We start from the raw sequence: 13,266 nt of genomic DNA on the forward strand, positions 1-13,266 counted from the left end.
CTCTTGCTAGCTTGGCACTCCATTTGCTTTGTGTAGGATCTTTTTGGAGGTGCCTTAGAGTCATAGTTAGAGGGGTGAAGTCTTGGCTAAGAGAATAGTTTCAATTCCGCATAAGTTTCGGTTAGCCGGCACAATTAATTTTAAAAAGGACTATTCACCCCCCTCTAGTCCGCCATCTCGACCCTACATTGGCCCCTGCTCTTACCTGATCAAATTGCGATATAATTTTTCATAACTCTAAGTGGCGGTATGAATTCATTCATTAGTTTATATTAGATTAGATTGGATTGCTATGAAATTAATAAATATTTTTGAATTTTTAGTAGGTGTTCGATACAATTTAATTATTTTTTAATAATTATTTTTTAAAACACGTGCCGCAGCACCCTACTAGTCAATCTAAATGATCGATCAACAGGGGACACTTGTCATATTGTCAGAAACACTCCTGTGTCCTTGGTGAGTTTCTTATTATTAGTTTACGAAAGTAAAAAAATTTAATTTGCTCCCTTCAGAATATAGGTAGAGTCACGAAAGGGCATGTAGCCTAGTGGATATAAGAGCCTGATTAGCACATGAGGTTCTGGGTTTGACTCCCCATGGAAGCGAACATTCGGTGTTGTGCATTCAGTGGGAGGCATCTCGAAAAAATAATGACCCTCTATACTATAATTTGGTTCAATTTAGATTATTTTACTTTATAATACATTTTGTCTTTTTTTATTTCTCCATACACAAGTTGCTTTAATTTCATACTTTGCAGGGTAGTAGTGGACTTTACAATGCACATTAAAAAATTGATATAGATTTTTTCATCGTTATTTTTAATATAATTTTGAACTCTAATTATTAAATTCTTATTAAATATCCTAACCTATCAAATAATAATAAAAATATAAATCTATAACTCAATCATTCATTTTTTTAAGATTAGTCATACATGATCCAATAATCATAAAATTTTTTCTACAGCTCAATCATATAATGAATAGCCCACCATAAAAATTTCACAATAATTGAATGACGGAAACTGTAGTTATAAATTAATGATAGAAAAGTATATATCTAAAGATACAACAAAAAAATTGTATCTAAGTATACCATATAATATATTCACTGTGTATATCTACTCATGTGGAGTCCAACAAAATTGGATTATCCAATTTATGATTTTTTTATAATTACTATGATTTTTTAAAGACTTAGTTAAAATAAACATAAAAGAAAAATAGAAAAACCGCCCTCAAACCCATTTAAGGAGGTCATGTGAATAGTTTGAGGATCCGAGGAGGCCGGTCGAACGGTTTCATTGCCTAGAAAGGAAAAACATATTCGACTCAAGTCAAGGGAGGAAAAAGGACTTTTTCCGCCATTTTCTTCATCTCTTTGTACATCGCTTCAAGCGATGATTTTGCAAACCATCACCCGAAGGGAACGTTTGGGGCAGCCCATTTAAGTGTTGCATATATTACTGCCTACTGAAGATAATTTGTTGATACATACAGATTTAGACAAAAGTGCTGACATCATTCACATGCATGCAAAATCAGAATTAAAAAAGTTATAACTCTTAAGCTGAGCATCAAAATTAATTTTGGATTGCACCATTATCTTTCTTATGACAAGATCTTTCAAACAAGATCACACTTGCCTATATTTGCACAACGAACTTTTTAAGCATTTTTTTAATGATGAATATTTAATTTCAGAAACTGAGAACAAATATTTTAAGAACACGAACAAATAATTATTTTCTACGAACAAAAAGTTAAACAATAATGAACAAATAATAATGTATAACAAACAAAATATTTTACATCGCGAACATTTAATTATATAGTATAGATACTAAAAAATAAATATTGCAACAAATAGCTCAATGTCACGGAACAATCTAATCTAAAAACCGAACAAATAATTTGACGTTGTGAACAAATTAGTTACATGCAGATAAATAATTAGAAGATGGAAGGAAAGAAAAGTAGAAAAAGTTTTTGGATATGCAGTCTTATAAGAAAAATAAAAAAATATGATCGAAAGGAATAAAGAAAAAATAAAGAAAGGAAAAGGAAGAAAGAATTACAGTGGAATTGCAAATAGCTATATGGCTACATAGGCTAGAATTAATGCCTTTGCATGGGTATACGCATGCATACTCTATATGCACGCATGCATAATAAATCAACTAGAGAATCAACTGTCTGCATAGTTGCATGCATGGATAACATCTACAGAATGTGAAAGAAAAGGGTTAAATATTATGGGCTGTGAGCCCTAGGAATTGACCTGTGTGGCGGGTGTTGCTACTGGAAATAAAACAACTAAACATGTAATAAGGAAGTTTAAATAAGTAAATAAGAGAAAAGAAAAAAATAAAAATAAACAAACTAAATAGATTGGCAAGATTAAAAATAAAGAAAATGAAAATGACAACGGGAAGGAAAAAGTAGCAGAAGATGGAACAAGCAAGGAAGGAATAAAAAAGAATGAGAAATGAAGAAAATGAGAAAAAAAGAAAACAAAAAAAGTCACAGCTCTATTAGTCTATCACGTACACAGACACACAATAAGTTAGGCTCACGAGCCACTGAAACGAATTAAAAAAATTATATATTGGGCTGAATTCTATATAACAGTCCAAATAATATTCAGGTGATGGATATGCAAGCGCTATTGGGCCAAATGCAATTAAAAACGGCCCAATAATCTCTTCAGGCGATGGATTCTCTAATTGCAGCGCGCACGATGCATATTCTTTCCGGATTCGACCAAGTCTAATGGGCTGCAGGTAGATCCGGCCTACTGACGTAAGATCATCTATCTCTCCGTAAGCCCACCAAACCAAGCTGGCCAGGCCTCCTCGTACCAAGCGGAATACATTCCCTGGACCGGCGGCCTGGTAATAAAATCGGGCCTGGGTAACCGGGCCCCAGTTCAGCCGACGAGTTTCCTTCTACGGCTCCACCTTCTGGAAGAAGTCCTGTCTGTACACAACACTGCTCATCCATGCTGTGTGGTCGCCGATGTCCTTTACTTCCCGGCACGTGACGTGCTGGGCGCCTCGGGGCCATGGCCATTACTTGCCACCACGAGACTCCGCCAATCACCTGTTCGCTGGGCTGGAGCGGCTGGCTGAAGCTAATTTATGTAGGAGAGGAGTACTGTAGCGGCTGGTTACTATATAGTATAGCAAAAGGTTACTATAGAGTTTCAAATACCGAAATTCTGACCATATACGGTGATACTGTACCGCAAGTCCGGCTGCACAAGCCAACCGAATAGGAGTACGGTGAATGCCAACCACCCACCGGCCACCGCCAACCAGAAACAAAACCAACCGGCCGGCCGCGGCGGTGGGCAGCAAGGCGAGCGCCCCGGCGGCCTCCTCCGTCGCCGCTCCCTGACGCCTCGGCCCCACCACTACCCGGGCACCTCGTAAATGCCACGGCAGGAATGCCGACCTGGGACCGCGACCCGTACCCACCTGCCAGGGAGACTGGGTAGCCACTATGGGTGGGCATTCGGGTAACCCGAAAAATTCGGGTCGGGTATTTCGGGTTTTGAGAATTTCGGGTTTTGAAATCTGTAACCCGAAATTTGTCCGAAATAATGAAAACCCGACATTTCGGGTACCCGAAAATTCGGGTTCGGGTTCGGGTTACCCCGAACTACCCGAAATTTGTACGTCTCCATGGCGAGCGTCGGAGGCGAGGTGGTGATGACCGGCGGCAGCGGGGGCGGCGGCGGCGGCTCGGTCACGCCCCGCGGCTGGAGCAGTGCCTACGCCGAGAGCGTCTCCATGGCGCAGGCGTGCGTCGAGAGACGAGGAGACCGGCGGCCGGCGGGGGCGGCACCTGCGTCGGCGCTGAGTCGCTGACTGCTCGGAGTGGGCGCGCGGCGGCGGCCGGGGTGGGGGCTGGGGTGCCGCGATGGCCGAGGTGGGGGCTGGGGTGGACGCGGCGGCGGCGGCCGGGGTGGGGGCTGGAGGTGGACGCGGCGGCAGCAGCCGGGGTGGGGGTTGGGGGTGGACGCGGCGGCGGCGGCCGGGGTGGGGGCTGGGGGTGGACGCGGCGGCGAGTCGGCGACGGCCGGGGTGGGAGCGGGGGATCGGCGCGGCGGCGGCGGCCGGGGTGTGGGCGGGGGTTGGGCGCTGCGGCGGTGGCCGGGGTGGTGGCAAGACGGTCGGCGCGACAGCTGGGGTGTGGCTGGGCGCTGGGCGTGGAGTCCGTGGAGGCGTGGACGGACGGCGGCGGCATGAGGGGTTGGACTGGAGGCGCGAGGGACTGAGGGGATTGACAGGGTTAGGGTTAGTCCAAGTGGAAGGGTTTGGTGGGCTGGGCTCAAAATATGAGTGGGCCGAATGAATAATAATTTTGGGCTGGTCTTTTGTTCGGGTTTGTTCGGGTATTTCGGGTACCGTGGCCCAATACCCGAATTACCCGTAATAATTTCGGGTACCGTGGCTTAAAACCCGGATTAGGGTTCGGGTTTTTCGGGCTCGGGTTTTTCAGGTTCGGGCTCGGGTTTTTCGGGCTCGGGTTTTTCGGGTATTTTGCCCGGCCATAGTGGCCACCCGCGCCACGCCAGGACGGGCGCCCAAGATCGTGCGTGTCTCCGTCTCCGCTTATTTTAAGCGCAGGCCGATCTGGAGGAGAGGGAGGTGACGGCGACGCACAGCCTTGTCGTGTCCTCTCCATCCTCCCACTCGAAGAGTCCAGCACCACTCGGCGAACTCTGCCGGCTCCTGCGCCCGGAGCGACAGCCATGGGGGAGGCCGCGGACCCGGCGCCGGCGCCGGCGGCCACCACGGAACGCGTCGGCGTGGCGCCGCCGATGCCGTGGCGGACGCGGCTCGCAGTGCTGGCCGCGGGGTACCTCACCGACGCCACCCGCCGCGCCGACGGCACCGTCAACCGCCGCCTGCTCGGCGTGCTCGACAAGGGCGTCGCGGCGTCGGCGACCCTGTGGAACGGCGTCGCTTCCCGGGACTTCGTCATCGACGCTGCCGCACCCCTCCGCGCGCGCCTCTTCTACCCCGCCCCCGCCGCCGCCGCCGGTGCTGTCCGTCGACTACCGCCGCGCGCCCGAGCACCGCTGCCCCGCCGCCTACGACGACGTCCTCGCCGCGCCTGATCTGATCTTCGGGAAGAAACAGGCGTGCTATTTTTCAGTTTGTTACAGGTCTGATCTTTCTAGTTTTACGCCCCACCTGGTTCGGTCCGTTATCCTTTTTATTCTGCTTCATCATCAAGTGCGGAAGTAATTAAATCATCTTTTTTAGCAAGCTCTTTCTCCAGAAGAGGAATCTGTTGAAGCCCTACAGCTTTTACAGCGAGTGCTGAAGATTTTAGTCTGGAACGCTCGACTACTATCTGAACATTCCAAGCATGAGACAAGAATCAGAGTCCAGTCAGCAGAAGACCACATTCCACGATCGAAACCATTACCTTATAATAACAATGAGCCCGATGTAAAGCATCCAGCACACCATTGCACACATCAGCTTCAACAAGATCATCTTCAATCAAGCCCAAAGGAATGTCCTCTGCCTGGTTGGAGGAAGACGCTCCAGGTGCTTAAGTACTCGGTGGAACAGAGCTAGGAGGAGGTGAAGGTTACGCATGTCTAGAAGGAGCAGTCCCTTCCTCCTCCCCCATCGTCGCTTCTTCGTTAGTAGGAGAAAGGTGGGACACTCTCATCGTGGCAGAATTCTCCGCATCCGGTATTGTCTCTTCCGGGACGCTTTCGACTGGCTCGGGGGCTGGAGCAGATGACTGAGAGCTGACTGGTTCTAACCTCAGATGATTCAACTCACCAGCAGTTCTGCATAGATCAAATATCATATTTTACACCCATCCAAGATGGTATCAAAAATTACTTGGGTCAGGAGACTTACATTTTTACCCTCTTGACAATAAGCTTCATTGGCACTTGCAACACCCTGCGTACTGGATGTGTACCAGTCGAGGCGTTAGTGGCATCTACTGAACCACTCGCACCTTGACTTGTACCCGCCATAGCCTCATCAGCAAAACTGGGGGCTGGCGGCGCGGCAGTGTTACCCTTCCAGTGAGGCAGACAACTTCCTCTGCTAAAATCCGACGCCTCGTCAGATGACGATACTGGATCCTCTTCGTCTGATTCTTCAAGATTAATTGCTAGTGGCGTATGAAAAAGCTTTTGGTTCTTTGCCTCCTCAGAATTGGGGATAGGAGGATCACTCTTGAAGACCTCAACATTCTGCTGCAGAAATCAGCAAAATCAAGTAAGAATCTAATGATTCTGTCTACGACTACTCGAAAAACTAGTCAACAAAGACAAATACTCAGAAACAACCTACCTGCGAAGGAGGATTACTTGCTCAAAAGACTGTAGGAACATATGGGACACTGATTAGATCTGGAAATATATTTCGGATTATTCTCAACCTCTTAGTCCCCTCCACTGGCTTTGCAGAGAACCGGGAACTATCTTTAGTACCCTCGTATTGAAAACCAAAATTCTTTCGCTTCTGCAGAGGCTAGATATGACGTTGAACCCAATTGAAAACAACTGAAGCCGCGGTTACTCTCATTAACTGCATACATAATACAAGATCTTGTAATGCTTTCACTTGATCTTCACTACCAGGTTGATTCTGGTAGAACCACTCGCAAAAGTACTCGGGCGGCTTAATTGACCACTTGGGCAGAGCAGGCGCTGGATTCCCAATATAAAACTAATCCTATATCCAATCTGGATCAACACAGATTGCAGACCATTCCAAATACTTGTCCATTGCTTCAGGACGCAATTGCAAATCTGCACAACCAACGCACCCAATTTCTTAAGCAGATGGTTGAGGAGTGAGGACGTACAGACTCCGAAACAACTCAAAATGCGGTTCAATTCCAAAAAAAGCTTCACAAAAATGTACAAAAACCGCAATGTGGAGGATGATTATGGGGGTCAAGTGATGGATTTGGATTCCATAATAACAGCCAAGCCACGCTCCACAAAAGAAGAAAATAGAATAATTTCCGAATCACTAACAGATGGAAAAGATTCCCCTATGGCGCTCCGCCAATGGATTACATCCTTCAACTGAAGCAAACATTTTTTCCTCAGAGCACTTACTGTGAACCAATGACGGTTCTTCTTCCGCCTACTTTCCCCCCCTCACGCTTCCGCTTTTCTCCGCGATTAGCCCCCGATGACTGGTCCATCAGGATCTTCACAAGCTTTCTCACTAGATCTGGCTCGAGGGCTAGCAGATGTGAGAAGGAGCGTAGTCTTCACACTTGAAGGCTGTGGGGGCAAGAAGGCAGGGGAGAAGGGCAATGGCGGCGGTAAGGGTAAAACTGAAAAGTTACCACACTAGGTTTTATAAACCTAACTTATGGCAATTTTGTAAATATAGTGGAAAACTAACCGTTTCCAGCTATATTGAGCGTACAGTCGCTTTAAAGTTATTTTTTCAGAGATATTAATCTAGGAAAAAGAGACGATTAAGCAAATTTGGAAGTCAAAACAAATCACCCCAGAATACCATGATGTTTTGAATCCTTCCTTCCAAATCATGGAATTTGGATACAAGGCTCGGGGGCTACGGGGTATGTGTCATCAGAGATATATTTTTCAAAAATATTTGAAAGATTGTTCATCGCACCACATGGAGTGCGGTTGTTTGTCGCACTCCACATATGAAGATTATCATTCAAGGACGTCAAGATTACTCGAGCAGGAGCACCAAGCAGCCTCGGTGCAGCTCGAGGAAGTACTCGGAAGGCATGTTCTATGAATAGTTCAGAAACTACTCGACGACGGCTTCAGGAGTACTTGAAGATCCGCGACTACTCGGCTACGAAGAGCTCAGAGGCTTATTAGACCTGGGGCCACAGGATACCTGATTTGGAACAGATCAGTGCCGTGTATGGGATGGGGCATGTCTCATACCCCATGTGTTATGTAACTAGTCTTATAGACTTAGAACTAGTCGATATAGAAGAAAACCACCTGAGTAGTACTCGGGATAGACTCCTAGGCTCGTACTAATATAGGATTTCCATGCAACCCTACTCCCCCGACCTATATAAGGGCGGGGAGGGACCCCTCCAAACTATAGACCATCACCTATAATCCTCAGGGAATATAAACTACCTAACAGGACATAGGATATTACACATCCGTGCGGTCCGAACCTGTCTAAACCCTCGTGTTGCTTGCACGGTCGCGTTCTTGATCTAGGTGACTTTCTACACTCAATCCTCTACCTCAGGGTATCCTAAATAGACTTGCTGGTAAAACACCGACACTATGCGGCGGGGAGTGGCGGTGGCGTGGGGGAGGGCCGCTCACGGGGCAGGGGGGGTGTGCCCACGGCAAGGAAGGGCGGCGCGACGGGGAGTGGCGGCGACCTGGGGGAGGGGAGGACGGTGCGGCAGGGGAGGGGTGGAGGGGGAGCGAGAGGTAAGAAGGGATGAGGGAGGGAGAGGGGATGGGAGGGGCCCACGGGAATGAATTAGTGGGCGTGGGTAGATGCAATTGGCCGGCGGAAGCGCAAGCCGGTCTAAAACTAACTGTTACCATATTATAGACATAACTAAATAATAGTAAAAAAGAAAAAAGGCGGTGCGGCCTGCCACTAATGTGGCCAAGCTTGCCGGGGGCCGCCGCCATGAGGAACTCGTTGGAGTATGCTGTCGTGCTCTCCATCTGCAACGATTCAGTCTGCTAGAGCTTGCAGGGGCCCGTGGGCAGCGTTCGCCGCACTAGCCGCCGTTCCCCTAGGGGTGAAGCTCGCGGAGCTCCCCTACTCGTAGACGCCGCTCGGTCCGTTAAACCCTAAACCCGGCCCCCCACAAGGTGCACCACGTCGGCCCCCACGGCCCGTACTGCTCCATCGCAGCCTCCGTTCACCAGCACGGTTGTGGATTTGTCCGGTGAAAAAATAAAGGCGAAACCGGAAGGGGAAAGGAAGTAGTAAATAGTTTTCGATGGAGAAAAAGAGAACGATCGGTGTAGGGGTCCATCCACCCGCATGTGTTCGAACAGCACGTCGACCGCTGGGAGTGCCCGCACGCAGTCGACGGCGAAACTAACTTCGTGCCCTCGCTTCCGCAATCCCATCGCGCCATTGCGCTCACAGATCGCGTCGCCCACGCCTGCGCCTCCGATCGCCTCCCCTCTCCTTGCGCCCGCGCCAAGTGCCCTCCGTTCGATCGCGCCGGCAGCGCTTGCGCTCTCCCTCGCCCTCGCCGACTGGGCTCTCGCATCCCCGATGAGAACATCGCTACTCAAATGTGCAGTTGGCGCTGGCAGTTGATGATTTTGGCTGGTGCGTCAATTCTTTGAACGTTCCGATGCATTTCCTGGCCATTCACCCCGCCGTCGATCGTGATTCAATCCGCGCCACCGATCTACTTCACCTGGTTACCATTGCCGTGCGGGGGCAAGGAGATCGACATGGGGGCAGCCGTTCCCGCACCCATGCAGTTACGTCCGCTTGTAAGATGTCCTGCTCTCCATAGACGAGAGGAGATCCTCCGCAGCTGCATCGCCAACCTTTCACCTTGTGAGTGTTGTCATTTTCGTGTTACCTTCCCATATCCCGTCCTAATGCAAAACTAATTTAGAAGTAGCACAAACCGCTAAACCTCCCACCTAGGCCTTGTGCACTGAATATTTTTTATGTGTACTTGGTTGTCCGGGAGCATATTGTGATACGTGTGTAATCTTCATCTGGAGGAGCCGGGAGGACAGATGCAGAGCCTGTGTTTCAATTTTGCTGCTGCCTTTCCTTGGGATTTTCTGTGTGCTCTTCAATTTCTCTGTTGCTTCCTCTCACTTTATTTCTCTGTTGTTTCCTCTTAATAATAGCGCAGGTTTTATTTAGTATGAGACCTGGCCCCGTTCGGTTAAGCAACCGGTAGCATGACACTTAATCAGTACCGAAAAAAATCTTACAAGCAAACATCTGGTTCTGACTGGCAACAATTCCTTTGGATCACATAACATGGTAACTGCAGGGGGATCCTTTTTTTTTGAAAATAACTGCAGGGGGATCCTACAACACACACACAAAAAAACATATAATGTAGAGGGTTTGCTTGGTGAACTGCTTGGCATAATGGGCCAGCTAGCCAACGAGAAAAACTTGCTGCAAAACCACGTCTAGATACCGCTGATGGCATGGCATGCAGCGAGTCCAAGCCGGAGAAGAACTGGAAACGCTAGCTGCTTCAACACGCGTCACTGCACCATTAGCAGGCAGGGGCAGAGGTGCTCGCTCAGTGAACGCGCGCGAATCCTCCCAAGGATACAAATTTTATTTAATTAATTTGAGTCACGGGCCTGTTCGGAAGAATTACACAGTCTAATTTAATTATATTTGCGGATTTATCCTAGCTATGTGTGTGTGTTTATATATATATATATATATATATATATATATATATATATATATATATATATATATATATATATATATGGTCTATTCAACTCGCGGGGAGTTGAATAGCTACTCAACACCCATGGCGGAGCGCCACCAGCTCTCCAGCGAGGAGAAATTACATTTCCACGATGTGAAGATAGTAAAATCCGCCGATGTGTCTGCTTTTAATGCATACTTAACCCTAGAGCCCCTGATTTGATTTGACGCGGGTGCGGTCTGTTTTAATGCAGTTTGATTATCTCGCACGTTAATAGAGCACTGATTGACCAGTAAAAAAGCGACATGCACGGGTCGTTGCAGCATTCCTGTCAGCAACTATGGGAAATATGCGGATGGAGTATAAAGTGAAATATGTGGAAGTAAAAAACTATGTTTGAGTTGTGTGGATCGTGGCAGGGAAAAAAGATTTTGGTTTATGCAAGTGGCGTATTCCATACTACCATGTCTATATCCGGGTGGAGTATGTAGGGCAGGTTTATTTAGCTCGCTCTGAGCTGAATAGTATTTAGCGCACGTGACGGTGCCTCCACCCGAGCTCCAGGCAGCCTTCCCCACCGTAAAAGTCAAAGTTTTTCATCACAGACTGTAAAATCTTCTTCCAGTGATATTGCGAACCCATTTTAATTTTTAATGCCCGCTGGTCTCCACTATCAGTTACTCGATTCTTCCATTAGAGTGGGTTGTTCCAGCAAGATTCCCACCACGGGTCATGTGATTGGGAAGCACATGTTGACCGATTTTCTCTATTTTAGAATGATCTGACATAGAAAACAATGAGTAGTAAATTTGTGAGACTGACTTCACTAGCCTACCAATCCCACCTCTCATCTCACTACCTATTTCAAACTCCACTCTGTAGTGTTATGCACGTCCACTGGTGAGGTCAGTCTGAGTTAAATATGTGAGTCCGCCCGAGACCAACTTTTGAGGCAGTTGGATCAACACACGCCGCCGCTTTTGATGGGAGCTCCAATGAGCGCTTGAGGTTGAGTTTTTACTCATTTTTCGGCGTACATAGTAAAAATCAGAAAGTCCTAATTGCGCATTCATTTCAATGCTCTTCAGTTCTACATCTGGAGGTCTGCGGTCCAGCATGTCTGCAGCTCCGACGCAGTTTTAGCCGGAACTCCAGCGGGCACTCGGGATAGTAAAAGTCGCTCGTTTTCATGTTGTGACCCTAAAAAGGTTTGGACGTTGGGGGCGCATGCATGTTTGAGAGAGAGAGATTGCACCCATGCAAAATTGAAACGTGATTATAGGATATGCATTTAATCCCTAATTCGCAACGTTGACCAATACTGTTTATAGAATGAGAGAATTTGGGGGGGGGGGGGGGGGTGGAGAATAATATGCATGCATGGAAAGAATTCTCTTCCAGGTCCTCTAACTGAAGGCAACAAACTAGGCTATGGTCAAGCCGGGAAAAAAGAGTGCACAAAATTTATAATAAGTAGAATTTGTTTTATGTACACGATCAAAACCAATATTACTTCTTGAGATTATTAGTAGTGAATACCTCTCAGAACTATTTTTGCAAATAACATGAGTATTTTAATTAACAATAGGGGTATTTTATTTCAGATATCAAAAGTATATTCCAAATGTTAGGAGAATTTTTTTATCCTTCAAATATCATGACTATATTTCAATTGACACGATGGGGAATTTTTTAATGCAGGAGTATTTTCAACTGACTAGAGGAGTATTCTTTTACCATATGTTAGGAGTAATTTTTTTTTTGTCTAACTTCATGTGTAGTTTCAGTTGAGTACATATGTATTTTTCAAACGACAAGTGTTTTGCAACTGACTAAAGTATTTCGACCAACACAGCTATCAGGAGTAATTTTCAATTGACAAGGGAAGTATTTTTCAATTGAATGATACTTTGATTTGACAACAAGAATATTTTTACTCCATGATTATTTTCCAACTGATAAAGTGGAGCATTTTCAAAATACTAGGAGTTTTTTTTACGACGTGAGAGAAATCAACAGCAACAGTTCTGTTACTATATATAGAGGGTGGGAACTTGACTGATGTATTTGATTAAGCCCACTCTATTTTGATTTCTGGTTATTTCAAATAATATTAATTCAGAAGTAATTTCCAACACTTAGACAAGTAATTTTCTAGGAGAAATTAAGCTCACAATGGTACAGGTCCACGGAATAGAGAAAAAGACATAGACACTTGGAGTAAATTTTCAAAGTTCGAGAAGTAAAATTAATTATGAGATCAACCCAACGATAGAGAAGCTATTTTCTGTCACTATTACTCCTTTATTGTTAAAAGGCTCCCTGGCACATGCTCAAACTTCCCCGTACTTGTATACTCCAAGCACATTAACTTGATGGTAGTAATTTTAGTACTAGTCAACATGGAAAATTACTCCTAACATAATAAAAAAGTACTCTAATCTAATATGGAATATTACGTATGGTTTTAACATGTGATTATTACACTCTCGGTTTATCCCAAATTAGAGAAGTATTTTGTCCACCTTCTAAAAGTATTTTTTACAATTGAGAGTAACATTTTTTCACAATTTAGAGTAATAATTTTGTGCTTTAATAATTATCTTGAAATTACGAGTTTGAATGTGGAGAGATGATTTAGAGGAGTTTAAATTAAGAGAGATAATTACCATTAGTCAACTTGAAAAGTAATTTTCATGAAAGTATGGTTACTGCACATGATCTCCTCACAATTATTGACATATATTTAGCACCCGGCGAATTACATGCATGCATGCCATCTCTCTCTCTCTCCCCTAAACACATATATTCAGGGGCGGAGCCGGGGGCAGGGGGCTTCACAACTATATTCCTAATT

At 45.9% G+C, this 13,266-nt stretch overlaps 1 protein-coding gene across 2 annotated transcripts; it reads left to right on the top strand.

Moving 5' to 3' along the window:
- Nucleotides 1-4,611: 4,611 nt before the first annotated feature.
- Nucleotides 4,612-6,427, top strand: LOC120643998 (probable carboxylesterase 18). 2 transcript variants are annotated; one of them, XM_039920524.1, is made up of 2 exons: nt 4,612-5,181; nt 5,282-6,427. In XM_039920524.1, exon 1 carries the CDS (start codon nt 4,765-4,767, stop codon nt 5,131-5,133), a length of 369 nt encoding a protein of 122 aa, XP_039776458.1. In that variant the 5' UTR covers nt 4,612-4,764; the 3' UTR covers nt 5,134-5,181; nt 5,282-6,427. The 2 variants fall into 2 exon arrangements, with proteins under 2 accessions (XP_039776458.1, XP_039776459.1); XM_039920525.1 differs by having other exon boundaries at nt 5,298-6,427.
- The last annotated feature ends 6,839 nt before the right edge of the window (nt 6,428-13,266 follow it).

Source organism: Panicum virgatum, chromosome 8K, assembly GCF_016808335.1.
Source record: "Panicum virgatum strain AP13 chromosome 8K, P.virgatum_v5, whole genome shotgun sequence".
NCBI classification, from domain to species: Eukaryota; Viridiplantae; Streptophyta; class Magnoliopsida; order Poales; family Poaceae; genus Panicum; species Panicum virgatum.

Bases quoted from the DNA above. Each gene is read 5' to 3' on its own strand.
- LOC120643998 (XM_039920524.1), top strand. From the start codon at position 4,765: ATGGGGGAGGCCGCGGACCCGGCGCCGGCGCCGGCGGCCACCACGGAA.